Source organism: Apodemus sylvaticus, chromosome 15, assembly GCF_947179515.1.
Source record: "Apodemus sylvaticus chromosome 15, mApoSyl1.1, whole genome shotgun sequence".
NCBI lineage: Eukaryota > Metazoa > Chordata > Mammalia > Rodentia > Muridae > Apodemus > Apodemus sylvaticus.
This window is the reverse complement of record NC_067486.1, coordinates 43,593,813-43,620,925: the sequence shown is the minus strand read 5'-3', so window position 1 is coordinate 43,620,925 and position 27,113 is coordinate 43,593,813. Positions and strand designations below refer to the sequence as shown.

At 40.2% G+C, this 27,113-nt stretch overlaps 1 protein-coding gene across 1 annotated transcript in view; it reads left to right on the top strand.

The window, feature by feature from the left end:
- The window catches only part of Zbtb11 (zinc finger and BTB domain containing 11), a 32,328-nt gene extending 11,025 nt beyond the window's left edge, over window positions 1-21,303 (top strand). The window contains exons 4-11 of the mRNA XM_052157849.1: window positions 6,943-7,784; window positions 8,078-8,254; window positions 12,123-12,368; window positions 14,351-14,495; window positions 15,483-15,600; window positions 18,821-18,979; window positions 19,090-19,265; window positions 19,738-21,303. Coding sequence (XP_052013809.1) covers window positions 6,943-7,784; window positions 8,078-8,254; window positions 12,123-12,368; window positions 14,351-14,495; window positions 15,483-15,600; window positions 18,821-18,979; window positions 19,090-19,265; window positions 19,738-20,255 — 2,381 coding nt within the window. The 3' untranslated portion in view covers window positions 20,256-21,303. The remainder of the gene's footprint in view (window positions 1-6,942; window positions 7,785-8,077; window positions 8,255-12,122; window positions 12,369-14,350; window positions 14,496-15,482; window positions 15,601-18,820; window positions 18,980-19,089; window positions 19,266-19,737) is intronic.
- Window positions 21,304-27,113: the final 5,810 nt, after the last annotated feature.

Here is a 27,113-nt window from a genome sequence, read left to right as displayed (position 1 = left end):
ATTGTTTTTCTAGTTCTGTAAAGAATGTGATTGTGTCAAAATCTGTTCTGCTTTCAGTTAGCACAGCTATTTAATTAGATAATATTAGTTCTGCTACTGGGTGAACAGGGTAGAGCCTTTCTATGTTAATAGTGTCTTCTGTTTTTTTTTTTTATAGAGTCACAAAATAGAGAATAATAATGTCACTTGCAAATAAGGATAGTTTTTTTTACTTTATTATTTGTACTTTTTTCTCTAGCTTTATGGCTCTACGACTTCAAGCAGTATATTCAGAAAGAATGGAGCGTGGACAGCAATCTGGTCTCACTCTAGATAGTCCTCCTTTTGTATAGTGTTGGCTATAGGTTTGTTGTACCTAGATAGTGTGCCCTTTCATTCTTAGTTTATTTGAGGCTTTTATCATGAAAGTATGTTAAACTTTGTTAAAGGTTCTTTCTGCTATCAATTGAGATTATTATGTGGTTGGTTTATTTCTTTTCTTCCTGTTTTAGACAAAGGGGTCTCTATAATGCCCTGGTTCGTATGAAACTTGGCTATGTGGACCATGCTGACCTTAACTTGCAGAGATTCACAAGCCAGCCATTGCTTCCTGAGTGCTAGGATTTAAGACATGGGCTACCACGCCCTGCTCCTGGCTTTGTTTCAGTTATAGCTGTGTGCTGTATTGTGCTTGTTGGTTTGCATTTGATGAATCTTGGTTCACAAAGCATCAGTGTCTCTTTGTGAGCAGAGCAGGGTCTTACTATATGGTTCTGGCTATCCTGGAGCTCACTGACTGTATAGACAGACTGGACTCAAAATTTATAGAGATCTGCTTCCCTCTGCCTCCTGAGTGCTGTGATCAAGATACATTCTTTTACATTTGCCCCTTAATGTGTTCGGTTTACAACAATTTTGTTCAGAATTTTTTCCTTTCCTTTTTTTCCCCTTTTATTTTATTTTATTTTATTTTATTTTATTTTATTTTATTTTATTTTTTTAAGAGATAGGGTCTCTATTGCAGGATTTTCCCTGTCCAATTATCAATTGGCTCTGAAATTACTATATTGGCATCTTGTAAATTGTGGTTTTATTGCTATATAAATCTGATTGGTTAATTAAATTTTAAGAGTCTTGATTCTCTGGGTAATTAGGTGTTGAGATGGCTGATCGTGGGGTGTGTCTGGCGTTGTGTGGAAGCGAGAGGTATTCCGGACCCCCCACCAAAGAGATGGTTGGGTGGGGGCAGGAGAGCTAGTGGGTCATTTTTTAATATTTCCCGTAACAGTTCTCTAAAAATGTAGCTCTGGCTGTCCTGGAACTCACTTGAACCCACAGAGATCTCCCTGCCTCTGCCTTCCAAGTGCTGGAATTAAAGGAATATGTCACTATGCCTGGCTCAGAATTTATAACATATTTAGCTATATGTTCACCAGGAAAGTTAGTCTACATTTGTTTTGTTTGCACATTCTTATCCAGCTTTATTCCAAGGGTGATGATGGCTTCATAGAATGAGCTTGGCACAGTGATTCTTCCTTTGCTGTTTTATACCATTTTCAGGAATACTGGTATTAAGGTTGGTGGAATCTGGTGAGGTTGAGGCTTCCTAGCGAGTGGCTGTTGTTGGCTGTAGGTATTCATGGGAGCTCAGCTTTAATAAGGGCTCTCTGTCATGGCGGTACCCAGCTGCTCCCCTCTTTGAGTTGTTCAAATTGACAGTCATTGCCACTGAGTTTTGCTGGAGGTTTGTCCTGAGAGCAGGGAGGGCTCCCAGGCTCTTAGCTTAGGGAAGTGTCCGCCTAAGTGTGGGGCGCTGCAGGGAGCTGCAGGGTTGAAGTTGTGTTTATTTCGTGGATTTAGACCCTCTCACTCACTTTGGACTAGGGTATTTTTTATTTTTATACTGACTCTTTCCTCGGTCACATAGAAGTTGCTTCCAGCCTGCTAGCTTGCCCTAGTAGTTCTGTTTTTGATGACAGTGGTTTTTTTTGTTTTTTGTTTTTTTGTTTTGTTTTGTTTTTTTTGGGGGGGGGGGTTCAAGACAGGGTTCCTCTGTGTAGTCCTGGCTGTCCTGGAACTTACTCTGTAGACCAGGCTGGCCTCGAACTCAGAAATCAACCTGCCTCTGCCTCCCGAGTGCTGGGATTAAAGGCGTGCACCACCACTGCCTGGCTTGATGACAATGTTTTGTAGAGTGAGAGTGTGTGTGTGTGTGTGTGTGTGTGTGTGTGTGTACTCGAGAAAAAGCTAACAGTAAAAACAAAGTGCAATTATCTACCTATTATCTCTTAACAGAATCTGATTTAACTTCATTTTTTAATGATACTTTGAACATACACACTCATTTTTAAACACTTTGTCATTTGGAAAGATGTTATTTCTTCCATGGGAAATTTTTCTTGTGACTCAGTTTCCCCTTTTAGATCCTTGGACTTAGATCAAAATGCAATTATTAGTAGTATATGATTTAATAACTTGTGTGTCCTCTGTTCATGTATTTTACATACTTTGAATAAAAACATTTGCTTCGTCTCTGTTAAGTCTGTTTTACAGGTTATCTCCTTTAGGGTAATTTATCTCTGATTTAGGAAGATATGTTGTATGAAAAGGGCAAAGTGTGGACAGTATGCCTGTAAACACTTGGTGTGTGGAGTGAGGACAGGAATATCTGGGTGACAGTATAAAGAAACTTGACAAGACACTAGATTGAAAGACCTGCCATACAAAGGGGTTGGCAGGATGAATGTTGTAGAAATGGCTATATTTCCAAAAGCAGTTTACAGATTCAAGGTAATCTCCATCAAAATTCATGACATTCTTCACAGAGCTGGGGGGGAAAAGCCCTAGAATTTATATGGAACCCAGAACACTCACGAGTAGCAAAAGTAATCCTTAGCAGTGTATGGGTCTGAAAATCGCTGAAGGAAGAGCCCAGACTCAGGTAGTATGTAAAGACAAAGAAAGAACATTTACTCTGCAGAAACAACCAGCAGTGGGGGACACAGGGTGGGGGTGTCCACCATTCTTTGAAACAGCAAACCTAGACAAAGGCACGCAGGCCTTCTTATAGGGAGCCGGGTGAAGTCTCTAGAAGGATTAGCTAATCTGAAATTTCATTGGTGGGTGCTGGTCAGTGGTCTGCATTCCATGTCATGAATGTTTAACCCTGTGATGAAGTAGGGCTGCCCAGTGCAGATGGCCCATTCTGAGGTAAGGTATCTCCACATTTTTGTGGTTATCCCCAGGCTGTTTTTTAGGAGGAGATTTATGATCTTGCTCTGGATTTCATTGTCTGTTCCTAGAGCTGGTGTCTTATGACTTAATTTTCTGGGACTTACAGTCTATTCCTGAAGCTGATACCTTATGGCCTGTTTGGAAATCGGGCCTGGTCCTTAAAATGGAGACAAATAGGATCCTTAAAGGGATACAAATAGGGTTTATATTGTCCTTCCAGCAGAAAGAGCAGAGGTATCATGCTATCTGCCCTGGGTTTATCATACAGGCCTACATTGTTGTAGAAATGTTTAATCCCAGTCTGGGGTTTCTATCCCACCTTGATCTTTCAGTTCCTGGATAAAAGACACACAACTTTTATAATTTACAATAAGCCTTAAACAACACAAGAACTAGGCAGATATCTGCCCTCTATACCGTTAGAAACTACTTTTCTATCGATAATCCTGAGTTATTACTATGTTTCACCATGGTGACTTCTCCATTCATTTACCTTCTCCCCTATCCTTCAAGGTTCTTCTTCTGCCTTCCAGCCTAGGAACCCTAAAACCCACCTGTGTCTCTTCTGCTCAGTTATTGGCTGTCAGCATCTTTATTCACCAATCAAAAATAACTTGGGGACAAGGTCACATAGCATCAAGTGGGTCTACGTGCACACTCTTTGTAACAACCAGGTCTTGAGGACACGGTTAGAATACAAGCAGCATCAGGCCAACCAGCTATACTACATACTTAGATTCTACTTTCGACAAACATACAATGAAGAGAAACAGTTACTTTAACAAATAGTGTTAGGCCGGGCAGTGGTGGCGCACGTCTTTAGTCCCAGCACTTGGGAGGCAGAGGCAGGCGGATTTCTGCGTTCAAGGCCAGCCTGGTCTACAGAGTGAGTTCCAGGACAGCTAGGACTATAGAGAGAAACCCTGTCTCAAAACCAAAAAACAACAACAACAAAATAGGCAAAATAGATTTGTTCATGATTCATATTGTTCACTAGATCCATATCTCCCACCAAAAAAATCAATTAAAAATGGATCAAAGTTTGTTTGTTTGTTTGTTTATTTGTTTTTGGTTTTTTGGATTTGTTTTTTTCAAGACAGGGTTTCTCTGTGTAGCCCTGGCTGTCCTGGAACTCACTCTGTAGACCAGGCTGGCCTCGAACTCCCAGAGTGCTGGGATTACAGGCGTGAGCCACCACCGCCCGGCTGGATCAAAGTTCTTAATATAGGACCTGAAACTTTGAACTGCTGGGAAAAATACTTTAAGACACTGGCACAGGCACTGACTTTTTTAAAGGGACTTTAGTATCACAGGCAATGATATTAAGAATTGACAAATGAGATATCGTGAAATTGAAAAGCAAAGGAAAAAACCAACAGTGAAGAGACAAAAATACAGACTGGGAAGATTCTGACAACTTCACACCACACTGAGATTAATAACTAGGATATATGAAGAACTACAAAAATCAAGCATGCACATAGATACACACACACATACACACCATTCGACCAATAAATTGATAATGCACTAAATAGTTTTCAAAAGCAGAAATACAAAGTCTGATAAATACTTGAACTCCAGTGTTCAGCATCCCTACCCCTCAGGAATTCGAATTAAAGTTGGTTCGAGGGGTTGGAGAGACGACTCAGTAGTTAAAGAGCACTGGCCGATCTTCTAAGGAACCCAGGTTCAATTCTCAGCACTCACACGGCACCTCACAACCATCTGTAACCATCCCATTCCATGGGCTCTGACACCTCTGATAGTCTGAGGGTATCAGGCATGAAAGTTTTGCACAGACCTACATTCAAGCAAAACACCTATACAGTTTTTTGTTTGTTTGTTTGTTTTTTTGTTTTTTTTTTCCGTTTTTTGAGACAGAGTTTCTCTGTGTAGTCCTGGCTGTCCTGGAATTCACTCTGTAGACCAGGCTGGCCTCGAACTCAGAAATCCACCTGCCTCTGCCTCCCAAGTGCTGGGATTACAGGTGTGCGCCACCACACCCGGCTCCTATACAGTTTTTTAAAGCTTGACAATTGCTTTGAGATTTCTTTTCATCCAAGTCAGAATAGCAATTATTAAAATAAGTGACAACAGATATAGAAATCATCTGAGGGAGAAAGGGTTTAGGGGGTGGGGGCACAGTGAAAGACAAGCATCCAGGTATAAAGACCTCATTCATGACGCTAACCTAAAAAGTTCATGAAAGCCAGACTTAAGAAAAATAGGCACTGTGTTTTGGACAAGGGAAAATGAGCAGTAGGTGTTGAATCTAGGACTTGGCATGTGTGCTGTACTGCCAACTTTCACTTGTAGTCTTAAGACAAGTTGATGATCATGTTTGTAGAAGTAGAATTACAGTTACCCCTGTGCCATGCTTGTTTCTTACATTTCATTTTATATATGTATATATTATATGGAGAGAATTAAAAGCGACTGCTGGAAAGTGAAGCCCCAGGAACTCACTCTGTTACAGAAATAGCAATACTTCAGAACATTGACTAATGGCTACATAACAAGGATAATCAAAATATAAACCAATGTTAGTGCTTCTATTTGTGTATTGAAAGTTGGTATCAACAGCTATTCAGTCTGCTTTTTAACTATAATCTGCAGTATTTAGCACCTGATTGATTGCAGATAATACTTAGTAGCCCTTGCTTTAAATCATAATTTTTTTGTGTGGTTCTTTCTCTCTCTCTCTCTCTCTCTCTCTTTTTTTTTTTTTTTAAGATTTACTTCTTTAGTATATGTGAGTATACTGTAGCTATCATCAGACACAGAAGAAAAGGGCGTCAGATCTCATTATGGATGGTTGTGAGCCACCATGTGGTTGCTGAGATTTGAACTCAAGACCTTCAGAAGAGCAGTCAGTGCTCTTAACCTCTGAGCCATCTCTCCAGCTGCCTCTCCACACACCCCCCCCCCTTTTTTTGAGATAGGGTTTTAGGTATTTCAGTCTGTGTAGCTCAAGAGATGTTATTGAACTTCTGATTGCTCCGACTTCTGAACAATAAAAGATTACAGAGATACACCACACTTGGTTTATGTTTTTGGTACATTTATTTAGTGCAGGTATAGTTATGTAGGCACTCGTGTCAAACTAGGCCCAGTTGTAGAGATCTGAAGACAACTTGTAGAAATTGCTTCTCTAGTTCATTGTGGTGGTTCTAGGAACTGACCTCAAGTTAAAGTGAGTCATGTCATTGGATCCAAATCTTTATTTTTGAAGTGTACATATAGAACAAAAAAAATCGAACTTTGTTCAATTACATTTTTATATTATATGGGCTATGACTATTAGAAAATACAGCTATCTGTAATAAGCAAGGAGTATGACGGGGACAGGTTGCTCGGTCCCTGTCTATTTACTTCCTACCCCTTCCCCTCTATTCTCCAGCCACTGTTTCTTGAAGGGAATTGAGGAACCCCAGGGTTCTAAGGAGTACACTTTGAAAATGGCTGCCTTATAACAACTCTTGAGGTAGTAAGTCTTTTATTTTCTCTTTATTAGTGGTTTAGAGCCTCAGCTCATGGCTGTGAGCTAGTCAAGGTTGTTTACTAGCAACCAGAAATAAAAGAAAACCCAGTGATAGCTAATTGTAGAATACATGGTAATAATTGGCCTTTTACTAATTTTTTTTTGTCACAAATCTATATTATTCTTACGTAGTAATTTTGTGATGACTGACTTTTTTGCTCCTTGACTTTTCTTATTTCATACAGGTTTCTGTAAAGCAAGCTTCCTTCCTTTGCTGGAATTTGCCTATACTTCTGTACTAAGTTTTGACTTTTGTAGCATGGCTGATGTAGCCGTCTTAGCTCGCCACCTTTTTATGTCAGAAGTTTTAGAAATTTGTGAAAGTGTACATAAACTAATGGAAGAAAAGCAACTTACAGTGTATAAGAAAGGTGAAGTTCAAACAGTTGCGTCTACTCAGGACTTAGCAGCACACAATGGAACTACAACACCACCTGGCACTAGGAATGAGGCGACCACGACTCTGTCAAGTGACCTTGGGCACTGTGAAATTGTACTGCTGGTAAATGGAGAATTGCCAGAAACAGAGCAGAATGGGGAGCCAGGGCAGCAGCCTGCACCTCAGGTTTCTCCAGAGGCTGAAGCTGGTGTGTCCCCTGTAGAGTGTATATCCGATCCCCCCCCTGAAGTGGGAACTGCAAGCTTAGCAACAGAAAGCAACCAACCAGAGCTTGAGTCTGCCGTCACCAGAGAAGATGTCATAGTTGCTAATGTTCATCCTAAAATCTCAAAGGAGAATGTAAACAGCACCTCCCAAGAAGACAGTGATATAGGAAATGATACGTCACCTGAGGACATCTGTGCTAAAGACTTTCCAGATCCTAGTCAGAGCCCTGACCAACCTTTAAAAGATGAGGAAACTCTAACTGAAGCTACAGAAAAGACAGACTCAGGCCCAGATGATGATACTTACAGGAGCAGGCTCAGGCAGCGGTCTGTTAATGAAGGGGGTTACATCCGGCTGCACAAGGGCATGGAGAAAAAGTTACAGAAGCGGAAAGCCATCTCTAAATCGGCAGTTCAACAGGTATGCTATGAAGCTAATTTGGGCTTTTGCTGCCTAATCCTGATGGCATTCTGTTTTAGTAACAAACTTAAGACAGGGAAGCCATTTACTGCCTGAAGCTTATATAAGCAATACATGACTTTAAAGGTGATCCTGAAGCTAGACATGGTGATGCATGTGAGGCAAGAGGATTGCTCGGAGTCTGAGGCCAGTCTAGGCTCCATATTACCAGGCAAGCCTGGGCTACACAGGAAGACCATGCCGTGAAAAAGAAAACAAACATATTTCTTAGGTTGTGTTTTCTGTCTGTTTAGGTGGCCCAGAAATTAGTTCAAAGAGGGAAAAAGATGAAACAACCAAAAAGGGATGCTAAGGAGAGCACCGAAGAAACGGCTCATAAATGTGGGGAATGTGGAATGGTTTTTCCAAGACGATATGCCTTTATAATGCATACATTGAAACATGAAAGAGCTAGAGATTACAAATGTCCGGTAAGTACCCGAAAGATAATGGAAATGGTCCTCCAATCATCCATGGAGTCCATCTTACCCATGGCTCTGTTACTCTGACTGCTTTTGTTGTTCTGTTTCTATTTTCTTTTTTTTTCCCTTGGTTTTTTGAGACAGGGTTTCTCTGTGTAGCCTTGGCTGTTCTTGGAACTCACTCTGTAGACCAGGCTGGCCTAGAACTCAGAAATCCGCCTGCCTCTGCCTCCCAAGTGCTGGGATTAAAGGCATGCGCCACCGCTGCCTGGCCTATTTTACAGTGGAGTTTTACAGTGTAGCCCAGGCTATCCTAGGACTTGAGGTAATTAGAAATTCAAGCTTCCAAATGCTGGAATAACAGGCCAGCACGGCCATAGCCCACAACTCTTATATTGCTAAAAGGTTCTGATTTGTGTTATTTACTTGTCCCACCTTGATTTTTTTTTTTTTTTATCTGAGCTTCCTCAGAAAGAGGACAGTGGAAAGATTGTTCTTACAGACAACAAACTTGGGGCTAAAGAGATGACTCAGTACTTAAGAGCATTTGTTATTCTTGCAGAAGATGGAGTTTTGGTTCCTAGCACCCTCATGGTGACTTACAACCATCTGTAAGCATGTGTGTAGTGCACATATATACATGCAGGCAAAAGACTCTTGCACATAAAAATAAATAAATCTAAAATGTAAAAACAAAACAGAAAGGTAAATTAGCCAGAAGAGGAAACCTAGGCAGCTTAATTCTGTTTGCCAATAAACTTATAAAGTAATTCAGTAAATTTAAACTAGATATCTAGTAAAGCTGATAAACAATCACAGTTTTAGTACCAAACCAACAAAGGTCTCAAGATTTGATGGTACTGATGACTTTGAGACTAGGAGCAGTTTCATTGCCACCCCTTGGCCAGGAATCTCTTTTCCCTTGAGGTGAAAAGTATCTCAACTGCTCTGAGGAGGACAGTATATAGTGAAAGGAAAAGTGTACTTACTGAAACCTTTCTAGATCTTTCCTTACTCAAGTTTCTCAATGTTAGGACTCAAAGCATTAACCTTAAAACAAAATGTTTTCTCTGCAAACAGAGAAATCTGAAGTTCAGTAACAAAGACTTAAAGCTTTTGCTAGCCAGTGCCTGGGGTTGGTACTGAAAAGTTCTGCACACATCAGGGTTTCCTCTGCTGTTGACTGTGCTGGGGATGGCTCAGGACTTTGCACATGCTAGGTATATACTGTACTGTAATCATTTGGGGTTTCTTTTTGTTGTTTTGTTTTCTGCCCAATTAGTTATTTAAAATGTTTTACTCTGAAATACAAAGAAATATCACAGACCTTAGTACAAAAGATTCCAGGGCAGGGGGAATGTTATTTTGAAGAATTAAAAAAAATTACTCACATGCTGGAGAGATGTCTCAGTGTTTAAGTGCACTGACTGCTCTTCCAGAGGTTCTGAGTTCAAATCCCATCAACCACATGGTGGACCATCTACAGTGTGATCTGATGCCCTCTTCTGGTGTGTCTGAAGACAGCTATAGTGTACTCATATACATTAAGTAAATAAATCTTTCAAATGTTTAAAAAAAAGTTTAAAAAAATTATTCAAGGGCTGAGCATATGGGAGTCTGGAACAGGAAGGCTGAGTTAAAGGACAGACTTGACTATATAGATGAGAACCTGTCTCAAAAAAGAAATGGTTTATGTAAAAGCCATGCGTAAAATGGTTTATGTAAAAAATGGTTATGAAAAGGTTTATTACAAAAAAGTACGGTTTATGTAAAAGATACGAGATTGCATCTATAAAACAACCAAGCCCTCTGAATTGATAGATTCCACAACTACAGGTTTAACCAGTCAGTGTATGTCAAAAATATTTGGAGGCGCTAGAGAGGATGGTTCAGCACTTAGAGCACTTGTTGCTCTTGCAGATGACGTACGTTTGGTTCCCATCACTTACGTGGTAGCTCACAGCTGTTCCAGAGAGAGAAATCTGAAGTTTAGTAACAAAGACATAAAGATACTGTTAGCCAGTGACTAGCACTGATATTAAAAAGTACTGCAGTCACATCACTATCTCCTCCTTTTCTTCTGTTGATTGGTGCTGGGGATGGCTCTAGGGCTTACCCCAGCTAACTTCCCCAACTAACCCAGTTCCAGGAGATCTGACTCTTTCCTAACTTCGGCAGGCACCAGGTATACACATGGTGTATATATACATGCTGGCAAAATACTCTTCACATAAATATAAACTTTTCTTAAAATGTTTATAGTTTTTCCCAGTATTGAATATGTACAGGTCCTTTTATTATTCTGTGATATTAATGTTTTAACGACTAATTATGTAGCATTTACACAGTACTAGGTGTGAAAAGTTATCTAGAGGTTTGGGAGTAAATGGGTAGGTTGCTTACAAATTCTGTGTTGTTTTAAGAGGGTCCTGAAATAAGTATTCAATAGGTTAATATTCTAGATTCTTTTGCTGTCATAAATACTCTAGCAAAAGGAATTTAAGGGACGAGGGTTATTCTGGCTCACTGTTGAAGAGTATAGTCCATCACAGTAGGGAAGTGTGTGGTCACATGAGGCCCACAGTCAGGGAGCTGAGAGCTTGGATACGTGCGGCTGTTTAGCGCCCTGTCTCCTTAAGTTACCTTTGTTGTGTGCTCTGCTGTCACAGCAGAGGAGGGAGCAGATGAAGAAAGTTTGAAGACTATCTTCTGGTCTTTCTTTCTTTCTTTCTTTCTTTCTTTCTTTCTTTCTTTTCTTTTCTTTTCTTTTCTTTTCTTTTCTTTTTGGTTTTTTGGATTTGGTTTTTTCGAGACAGGGTTTCTCTGTATATTCCTGGCTGTCCTGGAACTCACTCTGTAGACCAGGCTGGCCTCGAACTCAGAAATCTGCCTGCCCCTGCTTCCCAGAGTGCTGGGGTTACAGACGTGCGCTAGCACTGCCCGTCTTAATTAATTTTTTTTATTAAATTTTTTGGTTTTTTAGATTTGGTTTTTTGGAGACAGGGTTTCTCTGTATAGCCCTGGCTGACCTGGAACTCACTCTGTAGACCAGGCTGGCCTCGAACTCAGAAATCTGCCTTCCAGAGTGCTGGGATTACAGGCATGCACCACCACTGCCTGTAATTTTTTATTTTTATTTTATGTGCATTGTATCTGTGTGAAGGTGTAGCTCACACTTGAAGCTGGAGTTATTGACAGTGATGAGTTGCCATGTGGGTGCTGGGAATGACACCCAGGTCCCCTGGAAGATCATCCAGAGCTTCTAATCCTGAAGTATTGTCCCCAGCCCCAACTGCCCTAGTCCTAACCTTCCTATTCTCTTTAGTTCTTATTTGATTTCCACCTCAATCTCTAGATATTGATTTGTGCTAAGACTCTGTGTGTGTGTTGTGCTGTAGTCTTCTTTGGTGGTTGTGCCAAGGTTTGACACAGATTAGGCAATCCCTTTATACCAAGTAGCATACAGACCCTACTCTTCCTTTAGGCTCCAACTCCAGCCTACTCTTATTAGCCCCTCTCAAATACTTCACTCTTTAAAGAAGATCCATAATCTTGTGCTGTGTTTAGGTTTTAATTCTCTCTGGAGTCTTATGCTTTTCATCTTTATAATCTGGTATCTAGGACTTTTTAGGGTTTTTTTATTTTTAATTTTTTATTGTTTTGAGACAGTGTTTCATATACCCTTGCCTGTTTTTTGTGTATGCATGTTAAGTGTGAGGTTTCTTTATATGCTGTCTTTTAAACAATGTATTTGTCTATTTACTAGACATTTGTATTTTGTCTATTTACTATAATTATAACCAGAATTGGAAAATTGAAATGTGCATTGAGTTTCATTTAATATTTTATATAGGAAGAACTTTTTTTTCTTTTTTAGTTATGTAAGAAACAGTTTCAGTATAGTGCCTCGTTACGAGCACACCTTATACGACATACAAGAAAAGATGCACCCACTTCATCTTCCTCCAATTCCACATCTAATGAGGCATCGGGAGCATCATCTGAGAAGGGAAGAACCAAGAGAGAATTTATCTGTTCCATATGTGGAAGGACATTGCCTAAGTTGTACTCCCTCCGAATACATATGCTAAAGCACACCGGGGTGAAGCCGCACGCGTGCCAGGTAAAACCATTGATGTGTGGTCGCTTACTAAGATCAGAAATTCACTGCAGTGATGAGCTGGGTTCTATATGTGCTCTGAAATCATCTTCAAGCTTGTAAAATGTCACGGAATTCATCTTTGGTTTGTTGTGCCTACATTAAGTACGATTCCCTGTTGTAGTCTTTAATTTGCTGTCTGAAGTTATAATTGAAAATTTTGGTGAGAAGAGCTGTTCATCATCCCAGACATCCCCTTGGCCTTTAGTAGAAATAACCTGTAGTGAGAAAGAATGTGTTGCCTAAGCAAATACTGCTCAGAAAAAGACCTTCCTAAGCTGCCTCTTCGCTGTTCCTGAGCATTATGAACAAGTAAAAGCCAAAATCGTGGTTAATGAATCCTGTGATTATCCAGCTTTGGACTGTTTGGAACATGGAAGAGTTTTGAGTAACACAGCTTGCCTTACATGGCAAGCTGTTTTATTTATCAGAAGTTCATACATGAGTACTGTATCTACATCACCTCTGCCCCTCCTACTCTGCACCCCCATCCATGATTGCTTCTTGAATTACTATTGCTTTATATGTATGTATGATATATGTATGATGTATGTATGTTTTTGTTTATAAGCATATGTATGTGTGCTTATATGAGGGTCTACATGTATATAGACCCTCCTGGTTCCATTTAGCTTTGCTCATATGTACATATATGTGTCCAGGCCTAGGCACTTGGGATTGGGTGTCTTATGTGGTGCTTGTTTCTGAAGGAGTCTGAATCTCCTCTCAGCAGCAACTGTCTACCCAGAACTCTTGACCTAGGGGTGAGGCCATATGGAATTATCCTGTCTATTTTTTGGCTAGTCAGTTAATATTGTCATTGTAGAGGTAATTGTATTGTTCAGGCAACCATATTGTTGAGAGTCCATGGGTGCAGCTTCCCTGATGGAGAAGATACCATTTCAGAGTGTATATCCTGGTCCTCTAGTATTTCAGTTGTGGTTGGGAACCCACAATCATTCTCTTCATTTTGATCTACCTATTTTGGATCTCTGTAATAGCATCTATCTAATGCTAAGAGAAACTCTACTTATCTATAAAAATAAGGGTGAGTATTTAGAATAGTTGGAAATTATATCAGTCTAGGAAATGACAGTAGAAGGTCTCCCCTCAGCTCTATCACCTCTCTAGCCACAGTTCCTTCTCTCTTTGATTCTTTTCGAGACAGGGTTTCTCTGTGTAGCCCTGGGTGCTCTAGAGCTCACCTTGTTGACCAGGCTGGCCTCGAACTCAGAGATCTCCCTGTCTCTGCCCTTCAAGTACTGAGATTAAAGGCACATACCACCACTGCCCAGCCACAGATAGGTCTCTTTTTTCATCATCTTACTATATGAAAACAGAATTTGTTATAAGAGAACCCTTCATCAGTACTAAGTATTGATCATTAGCTCATGGACAGTCTGTTATTTTTATTGTCAGTCACCGTGCTTTTCTTATTTTTGAGGTTAAGCTCTAAGAATTACTTATTTACAAATTTAAACACCAAGTATTATTTGAACCTCTGGTCTTCAGTGTAACGCTACTTAAAATGTGTGTTCCATGGAAAGTAAATATAAAAATAAGAGAGTAAACCTCTCAGAGCTATTGACATTGCAGCATTCACCGTGTTCAACAGACACATGTCCCGGTGGACCGGGATGACTGAGAGCGCAGTCGCTCGTCCAGAGCTGAGAAGAGCTGTCACATGTGGCGCTTGGAAGGCGAGCGGTGCTCTTAGTTGAGCTTTCATGCCTCTCTGAGATAGACGATGGCTTTTGCCTACTGTTGAGCACACTTTCCACTTTCAGAAAAATGGCAGTTGCGCTGAGTGAGAAGAGGGCTCAACCAGCTAGGATCCTCTGTATTTGTGACTTCATTTAACATTTCTATTTACAATAATAGTTTGCTCACAGTTATCAGGAATTAAATCTTTTTTTGTTTTGCTGCCTTAAACATTTCTGTCTTAGGTGTGTGGAAAAACTTTTATTTATAAGCATGGTCTAAAATTGCACCAAAGTCTACATCAGTCACAAAAGCAGTTTCAGTGTGAACTGTGTGTCAAGTCATTTGTTACCAAGCGGAGTCTTCAGGAACACATGAGTATTCACACAGGTAATTAAAAAAACTATTGACATAGTTATATTTTATCATTTTAATTGAGTATTTTGTTGATTGGTTATACTTTATATCAGAACATTATAGTCCCAAAACTTGGGACCACTGGGCAGGAGGATGAGTTCAAGGCCAGCTTTAGTTAGCTTCGTATAAGCTCTAGGCAAGTCTGGTCTATATAGAAGTAATTCAGATGCTCGTAAATTAATAATGTGTTCAACCATCAGTGAGTAGTAAAGTTTGAAAGTTTTCTTAAATATAATTTCTGATTTGTCTTGTCTTTTTTTTTTTTTTTTTTTTTTGGGATTTGGTTTCTTCGAGACAGGGTTTCTCTGTATAGCCCTGGCTGTCCTGGAACTCACTCTGTAGACCAGGCTGGCCTTGAACTCAGAAATCCGCCTGCCTCTGCCTCCCAGAGTGCTGGGATTATAGGCATGCGCCACCACCGCCTGGCTCCAAGTTTTTATAAAATGTTACTGTTTACTTTTGATAACATTTTAACTTCAGAATGTGGAAAAAATTCATAACCCTAGATACCCCATATAAGAGACACACAACCCAGGTATTTTGTTTACAAACTGGAAGCCTAGATTGGGCAGATTTAGTGCTATACTTATCTCTTGTTACTTGCTGTTTCTCCTGGTCTCATGATCATAGTCTGTTCCTCTCATGGCAGTCTCTTCCACCGCTGTCGTCTTTCTTTCTCCTCCCTCTGCACAACCCCCTCACTTGATCCTCAAGTCCCACCTTTCTCCCTCCACTGCCCAGTCACAGGCTCTAACCTTTTATTTACCAGTTTAATTAGGGAACAAGGTTCACACAGCCTCTCTTTGGGGCTCTATGGAGCAACCACAGCTTGAGAAGCCTGTGTTAAGCATTAGCATACAAGCAGCGTTAGACCAAAGCACTCCCCCAGGAATGTAATGGATAATGTTGGAAAGACAACCTAGTGCCGCACTTACAGCATGGCTTTGTACTTTCTTACAGGAGAGTCCAAGTACTTTTGCTCAGTTTGTGGCAAGTCTTTCCACAGGGGCTCTGGACTTAGCAAGCACCTTAAGAAACACCAGCCAAAGCCTGAAGTTCGAGGCTATCATTGTACTCAGTAAGTATTTACTATGTGACGGTAATTTCGCTATGTAAATCTCACTTATTTGAATATTGCTATTTTACAAGAAAATATTCAAAGATTACATTAAACCATAATTTCAGTTTACTGAGTCATCAGTCCACCTAGCTCTTACTGTACAAGTTTTTTTAAGATGGGCAGTGGTGGCACCTGCCTTTAATCCCAGCACTTGGGAGGCAGAGGCTGGCAGATTTCTAAGATCAAGGCCAGCCTGGTCTACAGAGTGAGTTCCAGGACAGCTAGGGCTATACAGAGAAACCCTGTCTTGAAAAAACCAAAAAACTCTTTTTTTTTTTTTTTTTTTAAACAGTGATTTAAAGAGACTTCACCTCTAGGTAGGACCTTGGAAAGCCTGTGCCTAGAGGTGGAGACAGTAAGGCAGAGGTCTACAACTAACAAAGTTCCTTTGTCGGAGGGTCCTTGAAACACTGTGTTCTTTCTCTTTCCTTAGGACTCTTCTCTTTTAAGATTACCTAGCATTTTTTAAAATTGAAGTTAAGTTCATAAAATGAAAAAATAATCACTTTAAAGATTTTTTGTTGTTTACTTTTGTTTTGTTTTGAGGCAGGGTTTCTCTGTAACAGCACTAGCTGCCCTAGAACTCACTCTGACCTCAAACTCCCAGAGATCTTCTGCCTCCACCTCCTGAGTGCTGGGATTGAAGGCATGCCCTCACCACCAACTGGAAGCTTTAGTCCATTCAAACTTTTGTTCAAATAAGAATACTAACTCTAATAGTCGGTCAGTGTCTAAGTGTTCACTAACACCCCGTGCAGACGCAGGGCAGCCAGTGGCGGGCAGCACAGCATCTCTGTAGACTGTCTCAGTGTGTTTTCAGCTGTGTATATTTATTCATCTTGATTCCCACAAAAAGGTGAAGAATTTTCTAAGATTTTTTTTTTTTTAAGATCCATTCATTTATTTATTTTAATGTATATGAGTACACTGTAGCTGTCTTCAGAAACACCAGAAGAGGGCATCAGATCCCATTTCAGATGGTTGTGAGCCACCATGTGGTTGCTGGGAATTGAACTCAGTGCTCCTAACTGCTGAGCCTTCCCTCCAGCCCCTCTCTAAATTGTTATTCCTCAGAGCATCTCATTCTCATGCTTTTAATGTTTACATTTCTATAAAAGTTATTCTTTGCCCTTAAGAGACACTGGCTAATCTATTTGGTTTTAAATATTTTCAACAAACAGTTCTACTACTACAGACACAGAGTTATACAAAGGTTGGGATATAAATAAAAGGAAAAGATAGGTTCCTTCAGTGAACCATCCAATAGGTTTAAACAGTCAGTTCCTGACCAAGTGTGGTGGTCCACATTCTTAGTCACAGGGTCTCTGTGTGTTCCGAGGATGCCAGGGCCACATAGTGAGACCCTTTCTCCAAAACAAAAAAACAAACAAAAAACAGTTATAGATCTTCAGCTATAGATTCTTATTGTACTAGGAACCCTTATTAGGAAGTCAGAATAAATTCAAATGCCATAAAATCTTAGATAGTAATTGTTTTTTAGTAAAGACTTATTTCTTTTTATTGTATGTGTGTAGGTTTTGCCTGCATGTATATGTGTGCACCATGGCTGTGCATGATGCATGCAGAGGCCAGAAGATGTGGGATTCCCTGGGACTGGACTTAGAGATGGTTGTGAGTGGCTGTGTGGTGCTGGGGTGAATCCCTGAGTCCTGGAAGAACTACAAGTGCTCTCAACTGCTGAGCTGGCTCTGCAGCCTTAGGTCCTGATTTAACAGTTGCTGGCCCTTAGAAGATTGTTTTGTCTTTGTGGTTTTGTTTGTTTGTTGAAACAGGGTCTTTCTATTTAGTCCTGGTTCTCCTCCTAAGTCATTCATTGTCTTTTGGGGACAGGATTTTACTCTGCAAGCTCTGACTAGCCTGAGTTCGGGCTAGCCTGGAACTCCTGAAGAGTTCTGCTTGCCATCATGATACTGGGATTAAAGGAGTATGCCAAAACACCTAGATTTGGTATATACTTTTAATAAGTTCCTATACTCCCAAGTAATCTACAGCTTTGCTTGTTTGACTACAAATAGTCTTATTTTAAAGTAAAGATAGAGTTGGCCATGGTGGCACGTGCCTGTAATCCCAGTACTTGAGTTGAGGCAGGAAAATTGCGTGTTGGAGACATGCTTCAGCTACAAAGTGAAACTGTTTCAAAACAAAACAACCCCAAAACAACCCAAATACAGGTTAATTTAAATTCTTTTTTCCCCCGAGACAGGGTTTCTCTGTATAGCCCTGGCTGTCCTGGAACTCACTCTGTAGACCAGGCTGGCCTCGAACTCAGAAATCCACCTGCCTCTGCCTCCCAGAGTGCTGCGCCACCACCGCCTGGCTCAATTTTTTTTTTTAAACAGGGTCTAAATAGTCTTGTCTGTCTCAAAACTTTCTATGTAGACCAGGCTGGCCTTGAACTCAGAGCTCTGTGCCTGCCTTTGTCCCTGAAGTACTGGGACTAACGGTATATGCTACCAGTTCCTGGCCCTAGGTACAGTTTTTTTGTTAGCACTTTTTGTTGTTGCTGTTACATGTGAAAGAAAATCCAACCTAACTGTCTTGAATGAAAGAGAAAGTCTGGAGGACTGCGTGCCTTAGTCTACGCTGGCTTCAGATTGATTAGTGTCTGGTTTCTCTCAGGCTCCATACGGACAAAGTCTGGCCGTGCTTTCAACTTCTCATCCTCTCCACTTCCAATCTGTCGAGAGTCTTTTCTGGTAGTTCCTGTAAAAGTCCCGTGTTTCCCTCTGATTGGATCCAGTTAAGTCATTTGGCATCCCTAAGCTGATTGCTGCTACCAAGGGAATGCTGTTACTGTCATTGATTAGGCCTGAATCATTGCGTCATTCCTAGTGTCAATGATGGAGCCTACCTTCCCAACATGGCCCAAAGGAAAGGGGTTGAAGGGGATGCAGAGAGAGGGAGTGGAAGAGAGGTATCAGGAAATAATCCACTTTGTGATAACTTTGGGAACTCTGCATGAAGCCTTCTCAAGCATTTTGAGTGTTCTAAAAAGAACTTAAACCTTGCATCCTTGATGCAAGTCTGAAAATTGGATCTCTTTCTGTGATGTTTTAAATTTGGAATAATTTTGTGAAGCTTCAAAAACACAAATAGAGTGAAGTCTTCGAGACTTGTTTTAAAGATGATTCAATTGGGCAATTAAACTTTATTACAGATGTGAAAAAAGTTTCTTTGAAGCTAGAGATCTACGCCAGCATATGAACAAACATCTTGGTGTGAAGCCATTTCAGTGCCAGTTTTGTGATAAGTGTTACAGCTGGAAGAAGGATTGGTATTCCCATGTGAAGTCCCATTCTGTCACCGAGCCTTACAGGTGAGTAAATCTCAAAAGGCTCTAAACTCAATGAGAAACACCCAATTTCACTTGACTCTTATGTCCATTATTACTTTGCAGAAAAATAATTTGGGCCTTCTCTATTTTAGGTGTAATATATGTGGCAAAGAATTTTATGAAAAAGCTTTATTCAGAAGACATGTGAAGAAGGCCACCCATGGGAAGAAAGGGAGAGCAAAGCAAAACCTGGAGCGGGTGTGTGATCAGTGTGGAAGGAAATTCACTCAGCTGAGAGAGTACAGGAGACACATGAACAACCATGAAGGTAGCGTATACATATCTGATAGAAGAGAGCCAGGAGCATTCTTCTTAGTTTGTCAGCTCTTTAGCCTGTTATCCTATTATTTATTTCTTCATAGATTAATCTTGTATCTTGAAAGATTTATTTCAGTAACAGAAATGCTACTTAGTCTGAGAACTTAATTGTTTAGAGGTTCTTATCCTAGGAATGTAAGACTGCAGTGGAAAAATGAGATTATGACAGACTCAGTTCAGCAGTAACTTCTGTTATGAGAACACCTTTAGAGAGATTGTAGTGAAAGCCTTGGTTAGACCATTTAAAATTAGTAGATGCTAACTAAAAGATGACGGCAATCAAAGTGAACTGGTTGTGGAACAGTACTGGAGAATATTTGCAAGTTCATCTTCTCTGTATATATAGATTGGCGTTTGGCACCTTACCCAATACACAATTTCTTTTTTCTTTCTTTCTTTCTTTTTTTTTTTTTTTTGGATAGGCGTTAAGCCTTTTGAGTGCTTAACATGTGGAGTAGCATGGGCTGATGCCCGATCACTAAAACGTCATGTCCGAACACATACTGGCGAACGGCCCTATGTGTGCCCTGTGTGTAGTGAGGCCTACATAGATGCTCGAACACTTCGCAAGCATATGACTAAATTCCACAGAGACTATGTGCCTTGCAAGATTATGCTGGAAAAAGACACTCTGCAGTTTCATAACCAAGGGACACAAGTGGAACATGCTGTCAGCATCTTAACTGCAGACATGCAGGAACAAGAAAGCAGTGGGCCTCAAGAACTTGAGACTGTAGTGGTGACAGGAGAAACGATGGAAGTTCTTGAAGCTGTGGCAGCTACCGAAGAATGTCCATCGGTGTCTACCCTCTCTGACCAAAGCATTATGCAAGTGGTTAACTATGTGCTGGCACAGCAGCAAGGGCAGAAGCTGTCTGAAGTTGCAGAAGCCATTCAGACTGTTGAAGTGGAGGTAGCGCATATGCCAGAGGCAGAGTGAAGGCCACAGGCACAGACAGGCCTGCCACGGAGCTCACAGAGGACGCGTTTACAGTTCATGTCACCACCATGCAGACCCTGTGGAACTCTGGGTTGCCGGTGACATCATTAGTCTTCTTGTCTGACCAGTGAGTTCTGCAGGAAAGTCCACTTTCTGTAAAGAAATTGAAAACAAAAATCTGATGGATGGAAGTAGTTGATCATGGTATGCCTTTTATGAATTAATGTTTATAAATAACTGTACTAAATTTAAAGATGTGCAGTTTCATTTATATTTTGACTTTATTTTATTACTTTGACTTTAAAAGGCTGCAGTTAGCGTTTCTTCTGTTGTCTTTTTAAAATACAGAGGTTGTGTGACTAGTTGCTGTTTGTGAATTTAAAAATTCTAATATAAAAAACATCCGTAAGATGCATAAATATATTACATTTAAAAAACGCTTTAGAGCTATGATTCTTGACTTACTATTTATTTTAACTGCTTCTAAGTCGAGAATCTATTCTATCTTAAAGCACTTAAATGAGTTCTGTGTTGTAATCAAGTTTGTATAATTTATTTATCTGTATGGGAGATCCATATGCAAAGCTAATTTTAAAATACCATTAAAATGCATGAGATGCCTATTAGAGCCTTACTCTACTATCTCTTCAAGGCAAGTAGTTGGCCATGAGGAAAGAGGACTGATATTAACACCGTTGATGGGAAGTTTCTACTTGGTAACACTGACTATGAATGAAAAAAAATCAATCCTGTTTCTTTTGCTGAAGAACGAACAAGTTAGTGAAGAAGTTAAGTTTGATATGTTTATCTTTTGTATCATGTTTGTTTAAATTTGTTGAAAAACTACACATCTATAGTACTAGTATGGATGTCATATAATTGTTAGATAATTTCAGAATGTTGAAAATTCTTCAGTGCAGCCTTTAGTATACTATATTACATAAAAAATTGATTATGACACTATCAAATTCCTGAAAGTATTTTGAAAAGTTACTTTAAAATTAAATTACACTCATTGATGTGTTTGATTTTTTTTTTTTTTTAATTTCTCACTTCTGAGTTGTCAAATACTCAGATTTTGAAAATAACCATGGGGAGATGCCATATCTCTCTCTAGAAGACTATCGTTCAAGCTATGATTGTTAAAATTAAGCTTTTAGATATTAGAAGCTTTCTTAAGATATATAATTAAGATATAAAATAGATTATATATAAATCATTCCTAAAGCACAAGAAATGAATGTGCCTTGATGTACATATATAATATTAGAATGCTTATTCCAGTTTACTTTGAAAATGGCTTTACGGTTAAGGAACACATGTGATAGCGCTGCATGCATCTTCTTGCATATGGAATGTGTGCATTTGCAAATTTGTCGTTTTAAAAGCTGTGTGGCTTTCAGTTTTAAAAGTGAATTTATATACAGCTCATAACTTCATAAAGGCTATTCCTTGGTCATGTCCACCAGTTAGTGAGACAGTATTTCAATGAAACTAAAATTTGAAATTTGTCTTTTATGTTCCACTTTCACCACTGTTAGATTTGGTTAAATGTATAAGATTATTAATGTATATCAGAAATATATAAATAAAAGATGTTCAGTCTTGTTAAAAGCAAAGCTTTGGTGTTGAGCTTGACATCATTTTCAATCTACATCTGATAGTTTATTTAACGTGTTATAAAGGGTAAGCGGATTTATTATTTTGTGGGTGGGGTCTATGCACATGAACTCTCTTATTTGTACATGTGTGGAAGCTAGGTGTTAACCTTATCTACTGTCTTCCTTTACTGTTCTCTGTCTTCTCTCTCTCCCTGTATTATATATTTATATATAATCTCACTTTAAAATTGTGTGTGTGTGGGGGGGGGGCACACACTTGCCATGGCATATGTGTAGAGATCTGAGGACAGTTTATAGGATTGGATTCTCTTCTCACCATGTGGGCCCAAAGATTGAACTCAAGTCAGTAGTCTTTGTAGAAGGCTCATTTTCATACATCTTGCTAACCACCTTATTTCCTTAAAAGTATGTCACTAACCCACAAGCTTGGACTAGAGAGATGGTTCAGTGGTCAGGAGCATTGGCTGCTCTTCCATAGAACCCAGGTTCAGTTCCTAGGATCCACATGGTGGCTAAGAACTGTATATAACTCTAGTTCCAGTGGACTCCTTCACACAGATATACATGTAGGCCAAACATCAAACGTACATATAAATAAATAAACAAATAGCTTCAAAACAAACAAGCAAAAAACAGGAGCTTGCTGTTTTGGCTTAACTGCCTGGCTTGAAATCCCCATAGATACTAATGCCTCACCTGTGTCTAACACTGGTAAAATAACAGATGTACTTTACCATGCCCAGATTTTATGTGTGCTCTGGGAATCTAAGCCCAGGTCTTCATTCTTGCAACTAAGTGTTTCACCTACACTGTGATCTTCCCAGTCTTAGAGTAAGGAAATTAAATACATATATAACCATTGGGGGCTGGAGAAATAGTTCAATGGTTAAGAGCACTGACTGCTCTTCCAGAGGTCCTGAGTTCAATTCCCAGCAACCACATGGTGGCTCACAGGGATCCGATGTCATCTTCTGGTGTGTCTGAGGACAGCTACAGTGTTCTCATATATATAAAATAAATCATTTTAAAACAGTAGGGGAAATCATTTTATATTAAAACTTCTTCCTCAGAAGTTTGCTTTCATGATAAAATTAATGGGAAAGTAAATAACTGCCAACTTTGGACGAGCAGAATGTATACAATTATGTGTTGGGGGAGTGGCGGTGCACACCTTTAAGCCTAGCTATTGGAAGGCAGAGGCAGAGAGATCTGAATTTGAGGCCAGCCTGGTCTACAGAGCAAATTCAGGACAACAAGGGCTACACAGAGAAACCTTGTCTCAAAAAAAGAAAAAAAATTGAATAATTAGGGGCTTGATGACATGACCCATCAGTTATGTGCTCATACTGCTCTTGGAAAGACCCTGAGTGCCAGCTGTGTGCATCAGGCAATTCATGACCTACAACTACAGCCCCAGGGACACTGACTACTCTTGGTTTCTGGGAACCTTCATGCACATAGAGAAACCCATACGGATGTAAATAAATAACTAAAAATAAAAAGATCTTGTACAGTTACATGAATTGCCCATAGAAAAAAAATCTTCCAAAATCTTAGCATAGTTTGTTTTTTGAGTTTTTTTTTTTTTTTAAGATTTATTTATTATATGTAAGTACACTGTAGCTATCTTCAGATATACTGAAGAGGGCGTCAGATTTCATTATGGATGGTTGTGAGCCACCATGTGGTTGCTGGGATTTGAACTCGGGCCCTCCGGAGGAAGAGTTAACACTCTTATCTGCTGAGCCATCTCACCAGCCCATTTTTTGAGTTTTCTAGATGTATGTGTGTGTGTGTGTGTGTGTGTGTGTGTGTTCACAAGGTTCATGTGTCTATGGAAGCCATAAGAGGACAGGATGTTGGACTCCCTGGTATCACGATTTGGTTATGATTGCCCAACAGGAGTGCTGGGAACCAAACTCCCAAAGTTCTCTTAAATCACTACATCAGTACTCTGGTACATGTTTTGTTTTGTTTTCAAAACAGGGTTTCATGCTGTACTCTCAACTTGCTTTGAACTGCCTATGTAGACCAGACAGACTGGTGTTGAACCTGTAGCATTTGTCCTGCTTCTGTCTCCTGAGTACTAAGATTGCAGGTGTGTGCCGGTGGGACCAGTCCAGTCCAGCTGTAATGACACCATTTGGGAAAGTCTGTATTTTACTTATGGTGATTGATAAGATACATACATTGTTTTGTCGTCAGACTGTCTCCTGATCAAATCTGAGTATTTAAAGGAACACCTTTGTCTTTGTTTTCTAGTCAGGGTTTCCTGTAGCTTAGACTGGTCATGAGCTCAGGGTGTGGCTGAGGGTAAGTTTGAACTTGGGATGCTCCTGCCTTCCTGGCGCCACATCTCCAGTACTGAAACTGCAAACCTGTACCATAATATATCCAGTTTATATGGTGTTGGGGATTAAATCCAGTGTCTCATACATCCTACCTAGGCAGTTACCAACCGAGCTACACCCCATCATTCTGTTATTGCTACTACTGTTAAAGCAATCTGGAGCACTGCTTTTAGTGAAGTAATATAAAACTTAAAACATTAGTAGAAATTAATCCTCTGAGCTGGGCAGTGGTGGCGCATGCCTGTAATCCCAGCACTTAGAAGGCAGAGGCAGGCGGATTTCTGAGTCTATACAGTGACTCAAATTCCTGGTCTACAGAATGAGTTCCAGGACAGGCACAGAGAAACCCTGTCTTGAAAAACCAAAAGAAAAAAGAAAAAAGGAAAGTAATCCTCAACATTGGTGTGTGCATGCACACATGTGCATGTGTGCTTGTAGCCCAGGTAGGCCCTGTAGCCTAGGCTGGTCCTGAGCTAACAGTTCTGCCCCAGTCTCCTGAGTGTTGGGATAATAGGTAGGAGCCACCATCAGATGTGTTTTTGTCTATGTCAAAGGGCAGTGACTGTAGAATTTCTCCAGGTTACTTCTGGATTTGGAGCTAATTTACATCTCTACGGTTTGCTGTTTTGGGTTTTTATATAATATATATGGGTATGTGTCTGTATTTCCTGTGTACCTGTATTTTCTGTTTTATCTGTATATGTCTGTACCACTTTTGTAACCTGATGCCCATGAAGGCCAGAAGAGAGAGTATTGGATCTTCTGGAGCTGGAGTTAAAGATAATTGTGAACTACCATGTGAGTACTGGGATTTGAACCTGGGTCCTAAGCGAAGCCAGAGCTATCAAGCCATCTCTATAATCCTGTTTGTTTTTTAACAAACTATACATACATCCTGCTCATGATTCTATTAAACCTGAAGTCCTCTTGGAATTTCTTCACAGGTCTTCTATTTTGCTTATGAAGTTAAGCTTCAACTCTGCTGATGCTGCGAATTAATTAGCAAATCTGTTAAAGTGTGTGCAGCAAAGGTACTGAAAAAAATTCTGTGTACCATTTTTTATAGTGTTAACGTTTTAGAATTTGTTGCTACTTTTGTTCAACTGTTCTCAAAGGGTATGTGTTCTCCATCAGAGTCTGCTCTATTTTGAGTGTTTTCCTGTTAGACAGCTTTCATGTTGAACCTTGATGCAGAAAAGCAACACTATTAACCTGTAGCCTTTTTGCTAGAGAAATGCCTTGGCTGTGAAGCGTCCAGTTCCCAGTTCCCAGCACCCATAGAGCAAGTCACAATCATCTGTAACACACTTGCAGAGGACCTAGTGCCACCTTCTGGCTTCTTTGGGTAGCAGGTGCAGAGACAGAGGAGGCGGGAAAACACCCAGACATGAAAATAAGAAGTGATTGTTACGTCATGAAGAAGAAATGAGTGCTGTGACAGGACTAGGTGCTTGTTGGCTTGTCTGCCTGCAGCTCCGTAAGAATGGAGCAAGCGCCATCTTGATGCAGAGGTGAGAGTTCCTTCAACTTGGACTTCTGCTTCCAGATAGAGAATACTTTATATTCTAACTAACGTGCCCATAAGTTAGAGTTTTGGTATATTGTTTTAGCAGCACAAATAGACTGGGTCAATCCCTTACCTTTGGGACCCTGTTGTCCATGTTGAGGATTAGTCCTTCCAGGTCAGTCTGCTTGCTTTTGATGGGTGGGTTGCTCAAAAGGACTGGGTACTACTTTACATTAACTCTGGAGACTGTGACCACCCTAGTGGGCAATTGCAATTTAAATTCTTCTGCAATGAGAGGCAGGTCCATTGTCATCATGCTGGTGAATGTTTTTGCCTGGTTTATAGTTTGAAGGAGTTCACGGGTGTATATGGACCCAAATCATCTCTTCATAATTTGTTAAAAGCCTTTAAGACCAATAATCTCAACAGGACATTGTGGTGCCATCCTTTAATCCCTCACTGGGAGGCAGACGCAGCCTGATCTCTTGAGTTCAAGGCCAGCTTAATCTAAATAGTTATTTCCAGGACAGCCTGGGCTACTGGTTAGACTCTGTCTCAAGTAAAATAAAGTAAAAAAAAACACCTTAAAACAAACAGTACTTCAGTAAGCCCGGCCTGGCTAGCCTCAACTGCAGAACTCCACTTGCTTCTGCCTTCTGTGTGCTGAGATCAAAGTTGTGCACGCACCACTGTTATACCCAGTTTGGTTTTTTAAGTTTCTAATAGTATGTGCCGTGCGCATGCATGTGACAGCGCTAGACACACGAGGCTGGGCTTTTCTGGAAGCCGCTACTCCGCGTTGCTCTTGTCCCATCTCTGAGCATCAACAACATAGGAGTATGCTAGTTTTGACATCTGAATTAAGTTCCTCCGCTTTTGAGGGAAAGGGTTAGTCTTGAGACACTATGTAGCTCCCCCTGGCTGACCTGGAACTCACTAGATAGATCGCTTTGGCCTTGAACTGACAAGAGATCCACCTGTCTTTGGGAAGTGCTGGTATTAAAGGCCTATGTCACCATGCCTGGCTCCCCCCTTGTTATTTCATTTTGCCTTGAGTATTTATTCTTTTATATAAACTCTAGAATTACCCTCTCAATCACTATAGGAAAAATGTTATTTGTATTCTGCCTGTACTTACAGTGACTGTAAATAAATCTTGAGAAAATTCCTATCTTTTTGAATTAATTTTTAAAGGAATTTCATTACTTTATGTGTATGTTTTGCCTGGATGTCTGACTGTGTACCTCATGCATGCCTGGTGCTGGTACAGGCCAGAAGACATCAGATCTCCTTGGAGCTTGTGAACCACCATGTGGGTGCTGGCAACCAAACCCAGCTCCATGGAAGAGCAGCCAACGCGCTCTTAACCACTAACCCA